This window comes from Maniola jurtina, chromosome 4 (assembly GCF_905333055.1).
Source record: "Maniola jurtina chromosome 4, ilManJurt1.1, whole genome shotgun sequence".
In the NCBI taxonomy this organism is placed as follows: Eukaryota; Metazoa; Arthropoda; class Insecta; order Lepidoptera; family Nymphalidae; genus Maniola; species Maniola jurtina.
Genome location: NC_060032.1, coordinates 3,149,154 through 3,169,054, shown reverse-complemented (window position 1 = coordinate 3,169,054; position 19,901 = coordinate 3,149,154). Strand labels below are relative to the sequence as shown.

At 38.2% G+C, this 19,901-nt stretch overlaps 2 protein-coding genes and 1 long non-coding RNA gene across 3 annotated transcripts; 2 read left to right on the top strand and 1 right to left on the bottom strand.

Annotated features, from left to right (window-relative positions):
- Positions 1-19: 19 nt before the first annotated feature.
- LOC123864381 (periodic tryptophan protein 1 homolog) lies at positions 20-9,097 on the top strand. Its single transcript, XM_045904772.1, has 13 exons — positions 20-220; positions 497-555; positions 1,431-1,552; positions 1,785-1,855; positions 2,747-2,852; positions 3,344-3,451; positions 4,168-4,342; positions 4,970-5,066; positions 6,204-6,374; positions 6,901-6,991; positions 7,299-7,380; positions 8,143-8,294; positions 8,975-9,097. Exons 1-13 carry the CDS (start codon positions 134-136, stop codon positions 9,043-9,045), a joined length of 1,392 nt encoding a protein of 463 aa, XP_045760728.1. The 5' UTR covers positions 20-133; the 3' UTR covers positions 9,046-9,097.
- Positions 9,098-9,531: 434 nt separating this feature from the next.
- LOC123864387 (aspartate aminotransferase, cytoplasmic) lies at positions 9,532-19,515 on the bottom strand. The gene is made up of 10 exons (XM_045904779.1): positions 19,193-19,515; positions 18,266-18,373; positions 16,896-16,969; positions 15,969-16,077; positions 14,405-14,622; positions 13,657-13,807; positions 13,096-13,261; positions 12,631-12,702; positions 12,138-12,353; positions 9,532-9,814 (listed from the first exon to the last, which is right to left on the bottom strand). Exons 1-10 carry the CDS (start codon positions 19,302-19,304, stop codon positions 9,790-9,792), a joined length of 1,251 nt encoding a protein of 416 aa, XP_045760735.1. The 5' UTR covers positions 19,305-19,515; the 3' UTR covers positions 9,532-9,789.
- On the top strand, positions 9,824-11,726 carry LOC123864404. The gene is made up of 2 exons (XR_006795763.1): positions 9,824-11,469; positions 11,653-11,726. It is a non-coding gene; the product is annotated as an uncharacterized LOC123864404 (long non-coding RNA).
- Positions 19,516-19,901: the final 386 nt, after the last annotated feature.

The following is a 19,901-nucleotide window of genomic DNA, read 5'->3' as shown; positions in this document are numbered from 1 at the left end:
TTGGTGCAAACTGTCAAACAGGTCGGTGCTGTCAAAGAAATGTGGAATTCACAGTGAATTACCACAGGTGAATTACAACAAAAATACAAGAAATAACCTCTTGTTTAACTTTTTGTAATTTTGATATTGTAAAATGGAAGAAGGGAGTACACCAAATGTGAGCCTAGTATCATGCATGCATTTTGTGAGGCGTGGAGTTGCAAAAGCGGTGCCAGAGAAGGTAAATTTTTATAGTAGCGAACGCGGCCCACCGTTTTAGGATTTTATTTAACTTAAACATTTTATTACTACATAACTTTATTACCTACTGTATTACTAACTGCCCCAGTTTCCCCAGGTGAAACTAAAAATCTTTAGTTGCGGTTTTGTTGTAGACAAAACTTACTTGCAAGTACAAGTTTCTAGATTCTAGACCCAGCTCGTTGAACTGTAGGTTGATATTTTACAAAGGAAAGCGTTTTATAACTTATACTTTCCTTATATTTTAATGTTTTAGATTGAACTAACTGAAGAGGAGTTGGCAAATATTATTAAACAGACAGAGGATGAGCTAAGGTAAGTGTCTATTTGGACAGACCAAATTATAATCTATAGCAGCAAAAAAATCACTAGACTGTTTAACCTGTGTGAATGGTCTTCAGCCTGAGTTTCATTGTTGTGTAAGGTTATTTTAAAAAATTGATTTGAGTTGTCAAAAATAATATAAAATTATTAATTTATCTAATGCAGGTAGTTTGATAAAATCGATATTTGGCTCATTCGATGTCATACAATCTGTTGCTAGGAGGCCAACAAGATTGAACTTGCATAAATACGGGTGTTTCGAAGGTTTTAGTTCAGTCTCCTTCCGAGATTCGGAGCGATATCGCATATTTTCGGTATTTGGATTGTGAACTGAATAATTAGATGATGTGATAGCAATCACGCTCTAATTAAATTATTTATTTTGGCATTAGTTTGTTTAGATTAAAACTCTCGGATAACCTCTACACATTGAACCTGATGTTTTTTGTGTTGGTTTGAGAGGACATTCCAATAATTCAATAAAAATATTTAAATAATACCTGCTTTTCTGAGTGACGCCAATAGTTGTAACCTCACTCTTGATAGCCTAGTGGTTAAGATGTCAGCCTCCTAGTTGAGAGGTCTTGCAAGCACTTTTAACTTTTTAGAGTTATGTGCATGCAATTAAATATCACTTGTGGAGAATGAAGACATTGTGAGGAAACCTGCATGCCTGAGATTTCTATAATATTCTTAAAAAGATATGTGAAGTCTGCTAATCTGATTCTGCGTTTGGCCAGAATGATTGGTTACCAATCTGCACTTGGCCAGAATGGTAGACCATGGCCTAAACCCTTCTCAATCTAAAGAGATCTGTGCTCAGTAGTGAGCCGGTGATGGGTTGCTGATGATGAATGTTTTTGTAGGATAACAGAACAAGGTGATGATCAGAGTGATGAGGAAGGAGAGAGTGTCAGTAATGCAAGGCCACCTCCCGCTGACCCCAATGATGAGTTCAATTTTGAGAATTATGACCAGGAGGAATCAAGTAAGACATCACTCAATTTCAAAATTAAGTTAGTGGCTTATTTTTAAATTGCCAAATAAACTTTGACATATTTATGACCTTCCAATGTTGCCATCATTCATCATTATCCAATGTTAAACTCCTATTTTAAAATGACCACCAGTGAGTCCCAAGTTTAAATAAAAATAAATTTTAAATACGTAATTTTTACATTTTTTTTGCAATTTACCATTTCTTATTCTTTCCATTCCAGATAATCCTATCGGTATAGGCACAATAGCAACACTGCCAAACGTCGACTTAGGTGATAATATACAAATTAGAGTAAGTCAAAAGTATTATTTTGTTGTTTTACTATTCCTGTATTTCCTATTTTTGGGAATTTCTAAATATCCAGCCTTGTCTCATTATAAAAGGAACCCCTGTGCAAAATTTCAGCTTTCTAGGTGCAAGGGTTTGGGCTGGAAGTTGATGAGTCAGGACATTTTTTTTAAGATGTATTCTTCACTGGCTGATACCCGCGACTTCGTTCGCGTGGATGTAGGTTTTTTGGAATTCCCTCGGGAACTCTTTGATTTTCCGGGATAAAAAGTAGCCTATGTGCTAATCCAGGGTATAATCTATCTCCATTCTAAATTTCAGCCCAATCCGTCCAGTAGTTTTTGCGTAAAGGAGTAACAAACACACACACACACACACACACACACCCACACACACACACACACACACACACACACGCACACGCACACGCACGCACGCACGCACGCACGCACGCACGCACGCACGCACGCACGCACGCACGCACGCACACACACACACACACACACACACACACACACACCACACCACACACCACACACCACACACACACACACACACACACACACACACACACACACACACACACACATACAAACTTTCCCCTTTATAATATTAGTGTGATTTCATTTTTTTATTTATACATTACATATTATACACAATGATTTTTACAATTTTTATATCACAGACCACATAATAACATTATTGGATACCTGTTGGGGCAAAGCAATTTTTGAATTAGTGGAGATGGGTTGTATTGATATTTAAAAAAGTCACTTACTTTTAAAATTTTGGTTTTATTTATTTATGTTATTGCATGTTAGGCCTAGGTAATTTTTTTACACACATTGAGTTAAGGTCAGTACTAAAAAGTAAAAAAATCTTTCAATGACTTAGACAGAGGGTCCAGACAGTGATGAAGAAGATGACATCATCAAGCCTGATGACAACCTGCTGCTGGTGGGACACGTGGAGGCTGATGCCAGTATATTGGAAGTTTATAGTAAGCTGCCTTATATTAGTTCCTATTTAAATTAAAAGATCATTCATACAGTTTATTGATGGGATGTCTAGATAGAGGAATCCTGTGAGATGAGGATTTCATTTCATTTCATGAGGAAGGAATTATACAGCAGGAAGAATAAAAGCTAAATACTATTGAGTTGTGTGATTGAATTATTTTAATCTCTACTTAAATATTTGAATTTAAGTGGAATAACTCAGCGTTAGGCATTTAATCAGTAATATTTTAAGGTACTGGAATTGGTCCACAAAGAGAGAGAATTCACATGTCCACCATCATGCGCTTTCTTTGGAAATTTACTGGGAAGGAGCTCGACTCTCATTCCAAAGATTAGGGTGGGAAGGTAGAATTAAAGGTGGCTTTGGATAGAGAAGGTTTTCGGATGATAATCGTCAAACTTCGTTTCAAAGAAGGCACGCGATGATAATGATGATTTATGACATTCTTCAATATTTGATATTCTGTTTCAGTTTACAACAAGGAAGAAGGCTCATTTTACGTGCACCATGATATCATCTTGCCGTGGTTTCCACTCTGCATTGAGTGGTTAAGCCATGACCCTTCCGACCCACAACCTGGTGAGTTGTTTATCTGTAGTATAAAGACTAACAACTAGACTAGAAACTATACAACGCAATAAGCAAAAAGATAATGCTAAAAGATTTTACAAGTAATAAATTGAAAACGCAATTAATAAAATATCTTAATGTTCTAAATTATAACGAAACAGAGGATCTTCTGATTAAAATAGTATGATATTAGTAGTAGTAGTATGACAACAACATAAACAACACACAATGCACAATCACACGCAAACACACAAACACACACACGCATACTCCACATATACACACATACACACATACCACAAAATTCACGTAAGCGCACCATATTAACACATTTAAACTAACTCTTAGGAACGGGAGAAGTCAACCCACTGTAATACAGTATTTACTAGTACAGGGGTTGTCAAAGAAAAAGAATAATAATAATTGTCTGGAAGAGATCGCTGTTCGCTGTTTACCGAAAGAGGAATAGTTTGTAAGTTTATTATTAGGAAGTAATCTCCGGAACCACTGAACAGATTTTGAAAACTCTTTCAAAAGTAGAAAGCTATGTTGTTCCTGAGTTAAATTGTCTTTTCAGCTTCGCCACCCGATGAGTCGGATCTCCTTATTTCTTATTCGGCTACATACACTAACTCCATGCATAGCTCTCTCTATAGCTTACTGTGTGACTCTGAGCTTAATAATGCCTGCTCCAATCAAAACACACTGAAACTATTGTTTCGTAGGAAACCTGTGTGCCTTGGGAGGTATGGACCCAGTGATCCAAGTATGGGACCTAGACATTGAGAACTGTTTGGAGCCAGCGTTCAAACTGGGCCAGAAACCGCACAAAAAGAAGAAGATCAAACGCGTGGGACACAAAGATGCTGTTCTAGATCTGTCTTGGAATAGGAATTTCACGTAAGTTTATACGACTTTAACCAAATACAACTTCAGATTGAACTTGGTGTTTGTTTTGCAATCACTGTTCTATAATCTTTCCACTGAGAAAAGTTAGTATAGAGCTCTCTGTTACGTAATCCTATATGAATGACACAGACAAAAACTCATGGGCGTAACTACGTTTTCGAATCGAATTTCGAATGTTTTTGAAAACATTCCACCACCATTACCACCATCAATTGAGATTGCAGTCAAGGGCTAACTGAATTAAAAAAAAAATTAAAAAAAACTGATCTGTCAACATAACTTGAAATCAATTAGTAGCCCTTATAATATATTCTACTTAGGACTTCGTCTGCGATGGCGTTTGCTGGAACGCGTGCTGTGCTTGTTTGGAGTGTTTTTTTTTTTTGTTAAGAGTGGCTGGTTTTTGTGTTAGTTGGTGTTTTTTGGTGGTGGAACTGACTGGGAAGCGCTCTAAAGGGGCGCCGCGCGTGTGTCGGCGGGTGCCGGCGCAGAAGGAGTCCATACTTGTATAAATCCAATAACTTGAAAATATCACAAACTTGACATTGGCTAATATAAGAGTAAAGCCAGATTTAAAGAAAAAAAAAAATATTCTACTTAAAGTAAAGTTTGTTGTAGGCATGTGATAGCCAGTGGCTCCGCTGACAACACAGTGCTGCTGTGGGACTTGGACCAGTGCACACCACACACCAAGCTAGACTACTTCGAAGACAAGGTCAGTATTCATCATCATCATCATCATCATTAACTGGTAGATGTTCACTGCTAGCTAAAGATCTCTTGTAGGGACTTCCACACGCCGCGGTCTTGCGCTGACCAAATCTAGCGGCTTCATGTGACACGTTTGATGTTTTTTTAACTATATAGGTAATAATAATTTAGGTAATTGTGGGAATGGGTACAATCTTTTATAACAAATCTCCGTAATCAATTTTGGACTTGCCATTAAACAAGTTTAAAAAATCTATTTAAAACTATGCTCCTGAGAAAAGCATATTATACTATCGAAGATTATGTAAATGATTAAAGAGCGTGGATTTGACCTGCGGCTCGCTCCAGCAGTGCGCGGGACTTTCATTACTTGTATACATGGCATAATACTGTATATCAAATCTTTGAAAAGAGCAACCGCCGAGTTTCTTGCTGGTTCTTGGTAGGGAAGGCATTCCGAACCAGTGGTAGATGCTCTTGACGATTCAAATGTACTTGTAAAAGTCTAATTGAATGAAAATAATATGAATTTGAATGGGGGGATGTTCCAACGCTGCGCTTTCCGGTGCAAGTTCGCCATTTTTGCACCTTAGGACCCCAACGTCTATCAACAATCTACCACCGTGGGCATCATCATCATCATCATTGCCAACCAATATAGTCCATTGCTGGACATACGTCCCTTATAGAGATGTCTTCGTCTTGCGACACCTGAATCCAAAAGCTTGCTGCGTATCTTTTGGTGTTGTCTGTCCACCTAGTAGACAGTCTACCAACATTGCACTTTCTGGTGCACGATCTAGTAACTCCAAAATCTCGGCATTAACGTCTTTCGGCGTTAGTACAGAATCGCATACTAAAGTTCTTCGGACATGTCTCCCAGCGTGAGAGTGACTCCATTGAGCGTCTTGTAGTGTAGGGCAAGGTGGAGGGCACCAGAGGGCGAGGAAGGTCGCCTACGCGATGGACCGACCAAATTAAATCCGCTGTGGGCGCTGCTGACGAGTGTACCAGACTATCGGCCAGCAGGGAGAAGTGGCGAATGCTCATGAGGCGTATAACGTCGCTTCGTGATGACCACGGCCGCTCTGCCAAGAATGTTACGACAAAGAAGAGATCTATTAATCTATATTTCACGTAGGTGCAATCCCTAACGTTCCACCCGCTGGAGGCGCAGACGCTGCTGTCGGGCGCGTGCGACGGTCGCGCGCGCGTTTGCGACTGTCGCGCCGCCGACGCGCACAAGGCGTGGAGCCTGCTGCCCGAGATCGAGCGAGTCGTGTGGGACACGCGGAACCCCTTCTGCTTCGCTGTGAGTTGCCTTGCTGCATATACCCTTTCAGATAAGCCCGCTGCCATTGTAGCAAGATCTAAAGAGCTTACTTTGATTTTTCTCAGACTTAAGACTGCTAAAGTGGAACAGATTTAAGAGCAAATTCAAAGTACTCTCTATAGAACTCAGCTGTAGGCTAAGAAAAAAAGATCTGAGTCACTCTGAAGTGCCGCCTTAAAAGGTTTTACTACAAAACTCTTAATGAGCTTATTTACTAGTATTCTGAGATATTTTCAAAGATGCATCCGTTTAACTGATTTTGAAGGAATATGATACAGATAGCTTGCATCTTGGAGACGAATATAGCGTCTATCCGAGAAAATATTACACATGTTAGCGGTTGTTACTTACATTCTAATCCATTGTTTAAATATTTAGTATTTTTAGTTACAACCTGTTTTGTGTGCCTTTTCAACAAAATAAAATCAGAGAGGTATGATGAAAACACTTAAATCCACACAAAGTCGTGGGACTAATAACTAGCAAACCTGTTTTTTTTTACCAGATGAGTAATAACGAGGGTAAAGTGGCGTACGTGGACTGCCGGCAAGACGAACCGCTCTGGACCATCAGCGCACATGAGAAAGAAGTCACAGGTGATACAGCTTTAACATATTTTCCACCAAGTCTATTCTAGCTCTATGGTATTTTCACTTCATGTTAGGGACTATAAGTGTTAACAAGCATATCAAAAAATATTGACATCAATTATTACCTGGTAAGTGATGTCACCTACTAGAAAATTGCCATCTCGATCTATCATGAATAATAGTTCCATGCTAACACAGAACAGAAAACTCCTATAAGACTAGGTTCACACTTGTAAGTTGCTTCCTTATAATTGTATTATTATGTAACTATTATAAGAATTCCTTTTACTTAGGTTCTTCTGATTTTTTGCAGGTCTCATTTTGAGTGAAAAAGTTCCTGGATTAATGATAACTGTTAGCTCAGACCAGATGTTGAAAACTTGGGATATATCGAGGTAACTTTAAAAGCTTTTACATTATCAGACCTGCATGACATCGCATAGATCCATAATGGCACGATAAAGAGTTCCCACTGAGCCAGCACAGATTAGTGCAAGGCGTTGATTTAGGATTATTAAAAATTACGTGATTCAAAATCTTTTCTTCTAATGCACATGCAAAATCTCAAGTTTGTGGATTCTGCAGTTTGAGCTATACATTGTTTGTAAGGTGATCATCGCCACAGCCAAGCACTAAATTGTTGTTGAGTTAACAGAATTGAGCATTTTTTAGAAGTATGTTAAAAAAAGACCAGAAATGGCGTGGGACCGCTGGAATACCTTTAAGCTTCTTACGCATTGTGCATATTATCCTAATCCTACTAATATTATAAATGTGAAAGAGTGTCTGTCCGTCTGTCTGCTACGTTTTCACGGCCCAACCGCTGAACTGATTTTAATGGGTACAGACTTGGGATACATCCCGGGGAAGGACATAGGCTACTTTTTATCCCGGAAAATCAAAGAGTTCCCGCGGGATTTTGAAAAACGCAAATCCACGCGGACGATGTCGCGGGCATCAGCTAGTATTATATAAAACTTCGTACTCGTTTACTCATCTAACCAACAATACGCACTTGCACAGCCAGTTAATTTGATTAGTTTTGCCTTTTAGGTCTTCATCCTAAACGGCATCCTTCAAGCTACTGAAGCCGAAGTTCTTTACCGACGTAAAGAACTACAGCTTCAGTAGCTTCAAAAAGCATGCTTTGTTCACAGTTCGGAAGCGGTACAAGTAAGCGAACGCTCGTGTAAAGTGGGCCAGGTGCTATGCGCCGCGCAGTGTCCCGAGGCGCCCTACTCTGTAGCGGTGGGCGGAGACAACAAGGAGCGCTTTATTGAGATGCTCGACCTGACCATCAGTGAGCAAGGTCAGTTATATGTTACATATTCACAGTTCAGAAGCAACGCTCGTGTAAAGTGGTCATGCTTATTATACTCTAAGTCTGAATGTCAGGATGGCTGGACCACGAGAGACTTTTGAAAGTTTAAGGGCCGGCGCATTTTTCACAGTCAAAATATTATCGACATTGTCCTCATTGAAATAATATCTAAAATCAATTGTGCATCCGTGCGGATACTCGCGCATCCGCGCGCAGTCCCGCGCGTGCTTGCGCATTCTCTGGTAGAAATTCGCGTAATGTGTCACGCGATTAGAAAACTTCGCGAGCATGTTCTGCTCTGCGCGGTGCCGCGCTCCGCCATATGTGCGCCGGCCCTTAGCCATGCCAGGATTTATTACCTATTTGGTACCTGATATCAAATAATAAATAATTAGTACCTCGATAAATAGGGAGAAATTTTATAATGAAAGTGGCCAGCCATTCTGACGTCAGGATAGGTCAGTTTTTCTCAGTTAAAGGCGTTATGATTAACTTATCTCTTCATAGAGATTTAGTAGATTTTTTTAGATTTTTTCGATACACAAAAAAAATCCCCCTAAATCCTCTGATGGATGAAAACTCTTAAACTGGTCACTTACCACCAGTGGAGATCACAGTCAAGGGTAAACTTGTATCAGAATTTTTAAAATGCGTATTTTTGTTCACAGTTATGAATCGCTTTGGATCTCGTACGCAAGGAACCACCACCACAGAAAATAATGAAGCTATGGAATCATAGATAAATGTTTATTTTATTACTTCACAAGTAAAAGTATATATTATTCTACATTTTTTGAAGTTTTATTTCTTTGTTGGCATAAAATACAAAACCTATTTTTAACAGTCAACAATATTACGATAGCCATACACGATCAAGTTAACCGGTCAAGTTTACATGACCTCATTCATACTTGAAGCCATACACCGCTTACGGTATCATGCAAACTTGATCGTGTATAGCTAGCGTTATACACCTTAAGGTACACTAAACGGGCCTGCCCGCGAAATTCAAATTTAAGTTGGTTTTTCGCAATTTGTAAACTAATACGACAACATAGGCTTATGGCATTCTGATTCCGACAGTGGCAGTATCATTCTCACAGGTTTATATAAAAATCTTTACTTGAAAAGGTCCAGTTCAAGAAATTAATTAAAGTATCGACTATTCTCACAAATTAGTCAATACTTTAATTAATTTCTGACAAAGTAGACTTATGGTATTCTAATTCCGCCAATCGCAGTATCATCTGCATAGGTTTACATAAAAATCTTTACTTTTGTACAAAAGTTTGACGTGAGTTACTTAGAACCAAATTAAATTTGAATTTCGCGTCAGATCCGTGTCATTCAACTTAACAAAGTTACAGAAATGGTAGCTTTTCCCCAAAAACCAACAGACGAACATATAAACCAAACACCAAATAGTCCCAGACTAAAATATTTTTTCGTACCACTCTCGTGAACGTTGCTGCTAGTTCCGTTGCTATAACTTTGCTCGAGAATCATCGCTGTGAACAAAAATTTATATAGATTTGGTCAAGTTTTCTTTAAAATTACTATTTTCTAAATTCAACAATGATTCTAATTTTTACCTACTTCAAAAAGTAGGAGGTTCTCCATTCATCAGAATCTTTTTTTTATGTATGTTCCCCGATTAATGTACAAAATCTCTAAATTAAATTTTATTAAGAGGCCTATAAAAATAAGTGTCATACTTTTCACAAGGCCTTGTATGTAGAATTAATTATACTGCTACATTTTTGTTTGTTAAATCCGTCAGTGTGTTTGTGTGTAAATAAACGCTTGTTTTTCAATTTTATTTAACACCCACTGTCGAGATTTTTCATAATTACTTTGATATAAATTCGTTAATACTGTCCCTGCGAAATTCGTTTGTGCGTAGGATCAAATAAAACTATGTTCTGGTAACCGAGATTTATATTTGCAACATAATAAATTATTTAAATATACTAAAACAATTCAATAATAAATACAAACTAGATAAAGGCATTTGTTGTATACAATTAACTAAAATGTAAGTCATTATAGTGTAAAAATTATTTTAAAAAATCTATAGCACTTAAGGGTGCCTACTGCATAGGCGAAACTGAATGTGTTAAGAACAAACAGATTTTTAATAAATATTTAGTGAATCTATCTATAATCTGATTGGTATGCTTACATCTCCGCCTTGCCTCGCTTGAATTGATAGACACCCTTAGGCCAAGATTTGATTGCTCTAGTGTTAATCTTCTATAATAGTGTTATAGATATTTTGCCTATGGCCTATTCTAATACTGGGCTCAAAAGTATTAGTAAAAGCAAGCAGCGGATTTCCAAAAGCCTCAGAAAATATCATGCCCAATAGGGCCTCTTGTTCCACATTATTTGAACACACAATTTGTTCGAAAATGGCAGTGTTACCACACGAAAAAAAACTATTTTTTTTTTGTTACATAGGAATCATTAACTAGTGTTGCCAGTATTATTACTATTGTATAATACATATTCTTTGAAAAAATTAAGCCTATAAAACTGTAAAAAATGTATTCGTATATTAGTATATTTAGGAATCCTCTATTATCAGTAATATGAAATGATTGTTTTGTATATAAAATTATTCTGGAAGCGTGACCTATACATTAATATTTCGACATAGAAGCGTAAATATAAATATTTATTTTAAAAATGTTTTGCTGATCCATAATCGTAGGATGAATTCTGTAAGCAACATCTTTTCCAATTTAGTGAGTTAAATGCTATTATCGCGGTGCCATTCAAACTAATTCAGAGCTGCCATATCAATAAATGCAAAATATTTAAATAGCAGTATAATTGCGAAAATAAATCAAAATCGATTTTTTTATTTGACCACATATTAAGGTTAGATTGAGACCAAACGTCGAGCCTATGGTTATGTGCACGATTGGTACCTACATATTAGTATATATCCACTTCTGAAGTCGGACATATTACTATTATTAAATAACATTTCTTAATAAGAGGGCACAGCCTTAAACACACTCATTATAAATTCACGTTCACTGGTATCACGATAAAAAATGGCGGCCTCAACACAACCCAAAACACAACAGCTGTCCTATTTGGCGGCCATTATAAATACGTAACATTTGTAATAACCGAATTCCGACTATCCGAAAAAGTCTGCCCCAGAAAGGGGAGAATGACTAAAGGGACAAGGAGGAGATAAATAATTTGTAGGGAGTCAAGAATGCGCCCCTGGGAAACACGCCCAGAGCAAGTACCGGGAGGCTCTCCCGCGATTCGGCCCATATAACCGAGAGGTTGGTGGGGCCATGGGTGGTTGGAGGGTTATCCGAAAAAGTCCCTAGTTACTAACAAGTCGCGTCTGTTGAAGTTTTACTTCAAAAATATCGCTTATACAATCCAAAATAATATTTAAAAAAAGTTAACAACCAAAATGTCACAATATTGCTGCGGCCCGAGCCGAATATGGTGCCACTGTATAAGATGTTTGCACCGACGAGGGGACTCTAGTCTGATAATGCTACAAGTTTTTAGGCGCCAAGTAGTAAGTAACCTTAGAATCAAACGTAAATGCTTCTACTGCAGAGACACCTCAATAAAAAATAAAAAAAATGGCAACCTCAACACAACTGTCCTGTTTGGCGGTCGCAAAACAGCTGTTCTGTTTGGCGGCCATTTTAAATACATAATTTTCACGGTTATTTCCGTCCGAAAAGTTCTGAATTACCAGTCGCGTCTAAAGAAGTTTTACGTCAAAAATGTGTCGCTTACACAATCCAAAACAAGAATATCGAAAAAACAGTTGTCAACAAAAAAAGTTACTCTTTAGCCGGGAACTTGAGGATGGCGTCATTGATGGCCTTGGCGACGTACTCCACGTTGGTCGGGTTGAGGCCGCAGATGTTGATGCGGCCCGAGCCGAGCAAGTATATGTGGTGCTCCTGTATGAGGTGTTCGCACTGTCGTGGTGTAAGGCCCGTGTAGGAAAACAGGCCTATCTGCTTCACTATGTGGTCCCAGTTGCCGGGGGTGCCGAGTCTAGAAAAAAATAGGAATTTTTCACCTTCTACAAATATATCAAAAATTTTATCACTACCCATATTATAAATCCCAAAGTGTGCTTGTTTGGTTTATTGATTTGTCCTTCAATCACGCGGAACGTAGCATCAATATATTTTTTGCTTTTTTTGATAGGTATACTTAAAAAGTGACATAGGCGAAAAATTAAAGTGTTCCCACAGGATTTTTAAAGACCTAAATCCACACGGATATATCTGTCTAATATATTATAATATATTGGAATTATAACACTTACTTTATTAGTTCCGCTCTCAATGCTTCCCTCATTTGGATCACTCTTGATGACATCATCTTTATGTGATCTCTCCTGTAAACCAATAGAAAGAAAAGTTATAAAAAAATAGCATTTCAAACAAATCAGTAAATTAAAATGTTCAACAAGAAAAAGACTAGTTTGTGAGATATCGTTCTGGAATAAATGAAAACATTTTCGTCTACCGATAGACGTCCACTGTGGTTAGGACAATATTATGCGGCGTGTGGAAGTCCCTACAAGAAATCCAGAGGTCTCATTATAGAGACTTGAGAGTTGAGACATGCGGTCTTATTCCGCTTGTATTCAGCTTGTGGCTCGATTGATGTTGCCCTTCTAACCTAACAGGGGGGAGAGGGGGGGGGGGGGGCGTCCTGGCAACATTATTTCCGGTGTGATGTCATCCAGAGTTTTTTTTTTACCTTAAATGAAATAGTAAAAACGTACCATTCGTCGAAGAGTTTCTCGTTGCTGAGTACGTTAGCGACGACGCGCGCGCCGTGCGCCGGCGGGTTGGAGTACATCCCGCGCACGATCCAAGTGAGCTGCGACTTGAGAGGCGCCACGTGCGTCTTGTCCGAGATCACGATGGTCAGGTTGCCCACACGCTCGTCTGGAAACACACGAAGTCAAATATCGTTCGACATTCACCGTATTTTCATTTCAAAGATTGCGGGAAAAATAAAGATCACCCAAGTTCAAACAAAAGCGGTCACATCGGGTTTTGCGACCATGTCGTGGTCGCCAACATAGTACTTAATTGTAATACTGGTGCACTTCGACCGCCCGTTGTGTCAAACCTTTTTCCCACGCACATGCTAACTGTGGAATCAACTCCCATCGGCGGTGTTCCCACCAAGGGGCAGACCAACAAATTCCTGAAAGGGCGGCAAATCTGGTGCTGCAAATGTTCATGGGCGGCGGTAATCACTTAACACCAGGTGACCCGCCTGCTAGTTTGTTCGCTATTAAAAAAAACAACAGGAACGACTTGCGTCGTGTACTCACTGTATAGGCCGAAGTTCTTAGCATAGGACTGCGCGCAGACGAGCTCGAAGCCGCGCTTGACGAAGTAGCGCACCGCCCACGCGTCGCGGTCGAGGTCACCCGACGCGAATCCTTGGTACGCGCTGTCGAAGAAAGGGAACAATTTGCGCTCCTAAAACAGAAACAACCAAATCGTTTGTTCAAGAAAGATTTAACCACCGGTAACTGGACACATAATACCCAGAAAATTGTATTCCATTCTATTCCATTCCATCGGCCTGTATGCGTCCATTGCTGAACGTATGCTGGCCTTTCCAAAAGCACGCCACCAAACACGTCCTCCCCCTTTCTCATCCACCCGTTCCACGCCACCTTCTTCAGGTCATCGGTCCAGCGGGCTGGAGATCGTCCTACACTGCGCTTACCGGTACGCGGCCTCCACTCCAGAACACGACTGCCCCATCGGCCGTCGGTTCTACGACAGACATGACATGCCCATTGCCACTTCAACTTGCTAATCCTCTGAGCTACGTTGGTCACTTTTGTTTTTCTGCGAATTTCCTCGTTCCGGATTTTATTCCTGAGAGTGATACCCAACACAGCTCGCTACATAGCGCGCTGAGCGACTTTTAGTTTGTGGACGAGGCCAACTGTCAGTGTAAAAAAGAAAATTGTTCACGTTTAACCAATTTTTGCGTGGCATGGAGAGTTATATGTTTACAACCCAACCTGTTACAGTAAACCAAATACTTTCATAACATTTTCTTACCTCCATAACATCAGCAATCCTCTCCCACTGCTCATTGCTAGGGTCGATCCCGGTAGGGTTGTGAGCGCACGCGTGGAGGATCACCACGGAGTTCTCCGGCGCGTTCTTCAGGTCCTCGATAAGGCCGTCGAAGTCGATGCCGCGAGTCTTCTCGTTCCAATAGCGGTAGGTCCTCGGTTGCGTGAAACCGGAGTTTACGAACACTAGATGATGGTTTTCTGGTGAAGAAATGTTAATGGTTATGGCCTGGAAGAGATCGCTATTTTTACGATAAGACTTCCTCATGTATTTGATTACTTTAAGGGTGCATTTTTAAAATTGACTACAACAGCCAATGATGCCTTAGTTCAACATATGTATTGCAGCATTTTGTATGAACCTAAAAAGGAGTGCGGTCACTAGTTTGTAACTAGTGTCTTTACCAGTAGATTGGTAGCCACTGCCGAAGCCAGAGCAAATATATGTAAAAAAGAAGCTGACTGACTGACTGATCTATCAATGCACAGTTCAAACTACTGGATAGATCAGCTGTGGCATGCTGTGTTCGCGCCACTCCTTTGTCTCCCTCGCTCTCCTATGAATATTAACTATCCCTTACTCATTCACACACATCACAAAATCGTATGATGTCAAAAACGCAAATATTCTACGTTTATGTCTCACTCTTTCCTACCTATAATCCATTCCTCTCTCACTCACTCGCTACTAGAAGAATCTCGCGCATCACGTACGCAAGAAAACCAGCCAGTCGCATTCGCTATAGCTATTATGTCATTGACATCCACTAAGAAGGGATTTTTGTAAATTCTTCCCCTAAGGGAGTAAAATAGGGATTTGATATTTGTGTAGTCCACGCGGACGAAGTCGCGGTCATAAGCTAGTTTAAAAATAAAGTACGACGACGTTATTTTCATCATAAATTGGATTTTTTCTGTTACCGTAGTCAAGAAATAATTAAGTAGGTACATACCTATTGATAATATTTTTATTATCGATAACTCTTATCAACAAAGATCACCTGATTGTAGTACAAGATTAAATAATAAGAATGTTATCAAAGGACTAATAAACATTCGGTTTCATTTGATGAATATTGCAAGATTAACAGAATGAAAAAAATTTTAGTTGAGTGTTTATAATCTTTTTACGGTTTATTATTATTTTACTAAAACAGCCAATATAAATAGATAGAATGAAGCTGAGTCTTCTTGAACTACCTAAACTCGGCTTTACATATGACATTTAAAAAGTCATTTACAGTTAAAATTAGTACACAGAAAACAAAACATGCATAAAGTCAAAGTCAAAATCATTTATTCAAAGTAGGTACGTTGTACGATATAGTGGTGATAATTAATTACGTAACATAAAACTAAAGGTACGAGGGTTCCAAACGCGCCCAAGTCTGAGAAGAGCCCACAACAAACTCAGCCATACTTATGTCTGAATCATGTCATCTTTGAATTATCTGATTGATCGAAAACGTCTTCGCTCAGCTCCACTTCAATGGCGAAGCATCCTAAAAATTGCTATTTATCTGTTCCAATTTATTATAAGTACTTACCCCACGTAGGGCTGGAATAGTAGAAGGTGGTGTACTTTAGATGCTTGTTCAAAAACTCCGCACCCACTCGTAAACTGCCTGTACCCGACAGAGTTTGTACACCAAAGGCCTGTGAACAATAAAATATGTTCACATTTCAGAACCTTTCAGAAATCAGTAAAAAATATATATTTCAGGTAAGAGATCAGCGTGGGCTATTCGCTAAGTCATCAGCGTTCCACAACGAATGATAGGCCTGAGCTCGTTGGACATTTATTTGTAACTAGCTATCCCCGCGGCTTTGCTCGCGAATGTGTGAAAAATAGTATTCTTCCGACAGGAAATGAATGTTTTCCCGGGATAAAAAGAGCCTATGTCCTTCCCCCGGATGTATTATAAGTCTATATCAAACATTAAAATCGGTTTAGCAGTTGGGCCGTGAAAACGTAGCAGACAGACAGGGTTTCACATTTATTATAGTAGTAATTGATCCATTGAAGGTTTTCTACTAAATATTAATTAAATATCACCCAGCAAAGCAGCAAAGTAAAACCAACCAATGTCAAATGAGCTTGGTGGCTATCACTTAGTGTTGAACACTGAGTGAATCACCCTGCTAGATGACTGTTGAGGGAATGTCTATGCATAGATAGAGATGGAGAACTGTCGCTCATACTGCGCTGGAAACGAAAGGTTGACTGATGAACCAAACGCATACCTGCATAGACATTAGATAACCCATTGTACCACCAAATAAGTAGATCAATAGTAACTATTAACAATCCATTATGTACCTTCAAGGTCAACTCTTTTTTTGTGACACTAACCATATGATGACTAATATTATATTATATTTTTTATATTCATCCTTGGTATTAGAGAGCTGGAAGCTGAAATTGACCTGCACCAGAATAACTTTTTTACTACTCAGACATTTATTATACTTACACGGCCCTCAGCTATCACAGGGTTATCTTCACCAAGCAGCATCGCTACAGATGCATTGCTGAAATTCTCCAAACCTGATGACAATTAATTGATATATACAAAGATCAACTATCGCAGTCCAACCCTTAGGGCGATTACGCACTGCATCCGATCCGAATCCGTGAAAATATGTTCCGAAGTAGTTACAGAATTACTATTTATATGGTAGCTCACGCACTAGCTCCGACTTCCATCATCCGAATTTTCTCTGTCAACCGAGAGAATATCTCGGATTCAAATCGGACATATATGACGTAGATATGTCAAAGATGTCCACTGAATAGCATGGATATGTATCAAAGACCGGATTAGTGTGAAAGCAATATCCAAGTTTTTTATATCCGTATTTTCACTGAGTCGGATCTGATGATTGTGAAACCGCTCTTTGGGTGCCTGTCTACTTAAGTGGAGATGTGTTTAGCAAATTAATAACAGATGATGTTAAAAAAACACATATAGTTATATCACATCAATCTATCAATAATCTGATTGATCTGGAAAGAACTCAGGGATCCTCTACTATATTATATAAAGTATAATTTAGCTTGAGTGTGTAATTTATCTATTTAATAAAAGTTATGTAGGCAAATCAATATTAAAGGAGTGCCACTTCTGTATGTAGTATTATTTATTCTGTGATAATGTTACATGTTCTTTTTACACACATGGGAGAGGAAGAAATAATTGACAACAATAAACCTTGACATGATGACCTTGTTGTTTTAAAGTTAATTTTAAGATAATTAATGACGTCAATTAGGAACACAATGGATGGTGGGTAAATAATATGAATTATTTTAATGGAGTATGTAACTTTTGTCCTTGGTTTTGCATGTGTAATTCCAACATAAGCAGTAGAAAAGAATTGAATGCAATTTACGAGAATCAAAAGCCACTTTGGCTTGCTAATGAAGAAACTTTACTTCTACAATGGACAGCAAAAAGCTACAGATGATGTGACTAGATTAACTAAGCACAAGCTAGGTTTATTTGAATAACATCCTACTTATTCTATAATTTTTGAGGCATTTATCAAAAATCAAAAATCATTATTCTAAAATCATTGAGGCAAAATGGTTGTTTTTTTCGTAATCAGTGCGGCGCTGATTACGAAAAAGACAACCATTTTCAATTTAAGCTTACTATGCCTATATTATGTATATTCTTTTCTATAAATACAAAGGTTGAGGATAAGAGATTGCTTTAGCAATAAGGCCGTCTTTGCACTATTGTATACTTTCTTCTGTTGCATGTATTATTTTCCTTAGATTTGTGTGTGCAATGAAGATGACTATATAAAAATAAAATACGACGATGGAGACTAGGCTCACCTAACACTGGCAGGTACTCATGAAGAAGAGTGTCATCATCAGCCATCTGCTTCTCCATTTTGCGAACGACTGGCAGCACCCAGGGTTTTCCATTCTCATCCCTGTAGGCTGAGAAATACAGAATACTAGGATTAAAACTAAAATTAAGTTGTTGTATTATGTAATACTAGCTGATGCCACCAACTTCGTTCCTGTGGATATAGGTTTTTAAAAATCCTATAGGAACTCATTGATTTTCCAGGATAAAGAGTAGGCTATTTGTTAATCCAGGGTATAATCTATCTCCATTCCAAATTTCAGCAAAATCCGTCCAGTACTTATAGCGTGAAAGAATAACAAACATCCATTAGTAGATCAACCCATAATATACAGCAATAAAAATAGATTGACTTCAGTATTTGGCCATATATTGGACACATTGAAGAACATTTTGTGGACAGCAAACTTTAAATAAAATATGTTTAGTATCTAATGAAGTAATAATAAGTAATGCTTTCAGACTTATGCAATGATCTGACATAAATTTATGTAATAATGAAGTAAGCGTGATGATTTAACAAGTAAAAGTAAATATTTGTAAGCAAGTACAGTACATAAATAGACATAAGACAGTAAATAAATATGACCTTAAAGGTCAGCAAGATAACCAATCCATACCTATTCTTAGATATTAAATAATCTTTTCATACTCTAATTTCTACTATTTAAGTATGCACTTACTTAAAATTCAGAGAAAAATTTTTTCAACAAGATTATCCGTATCCTTTAGAATTAAAACAACGACAAGCGAAACCATTTTGCCGGTTGACTGCTAATTTATTTGCTATGCTTGGTACCATTACTTCTTACATAATTATTAACGTATCGAACAGGTGTAAATTATCATTATAAAAAATAGGAAAGGTTACGAAGAGAAGTTCTACCCACCTCCCACGCCAAGATTCACTTTATTTTTGAAAGAATCTTCTGTAAAAAGTTTGTTAAGTTGAAAAACTTCAATCGGCGGCCCTTGTTCAACAAATTGGAAACGTGAACCCATTTTATCTAAAGTTATAATACACAACTTAGTACACTTGATACACGCTTTCAAACTGGCCGTTTCTCTAGTTTATCTCACTTTGATTTAATTATTATTATTTATTGCAATAGCAATCAAGAAACATTCGTAAATAACAAAATAATAAGTAACAAATGAATGAATTTTTATGAATGTTGGTGACCCACCACCGGTGACCTTTGGCAATGTTAAAACTGTCAGTGCCAAGTGGCAAGTCAATGTCAGTGGCAAGTAATGTCAATGTCAGTTGAGAATCGGTGATCACAGATAACTATTTTTTTTTTCTCTCTCGTCTGGCTTTACAAAGTTAAGCCAATGTCAAGTTTGTAGTTATTTTTTTGTAACAAGTTAGTTTTAAAACTATACAATTATTGACCCCGTCTGTGCCGGCGCTCACTGACATACGTACGGTACCCCCTTAGAGCGCTTTCCAGTGAGTTTTAACAAAAAAAAAAAACACTCCAAAAAGGCAGAGCACGACCGCCAGCTAACACCAACACAGACGAAGTCCCAGACAACTAATATACTCTTTATTGATTATACTATAATCCTTCATCCAAGGATTATTAGTTTAAAGAT

Excerpts from the sequence above, each read along its gene's own strand:
- LOC123864381 (XM_045904772.1), top strand. The coding sequence starts at position 134 with ATGGAAGAAGGGAGTACACCAAATGTGAGCCTAGTATCATGCATGCAT. Across the intron at positions 1,856-2,746 it reads GTGATAATATACAAATTAGA|ACAGAGGGTCCAGACAGTGA; the intron begins GTAAGTCAAAAG and ends TCAATGACTTAG. Across the intron at positions 2,853-3,343 it reads CAGTATATTGGAAGTTTATA|TTTACAACAAGGAAGAAGGC; the intron begins GTAAGCTGCCTT and ends ATTCTGTTTCAG.
- LOC123864387 (XM_045904779.1), bottom strand. The coding sequence starts at position 19,304 with ATGGGTTCACGTTTCCAATTTGTTGAACAAGGGCCGCCGATTGAAGTT. Across the intron at positions 16,078-16,895 it reads CTGTGATAGCTGAGGGCCGT|GCCTTTGGTGTACAAACTCT; the intron begins GTAAGTATAATA and ends TATTGTTCACAG. Across the intron at positions 12,703-13,095 it reads GAGAAACTCTTCGACGAATG|GAGAGATCACATAAAGATGA; the intron begins GTACGTTTTTAC and ends ATTGGTTTACAG.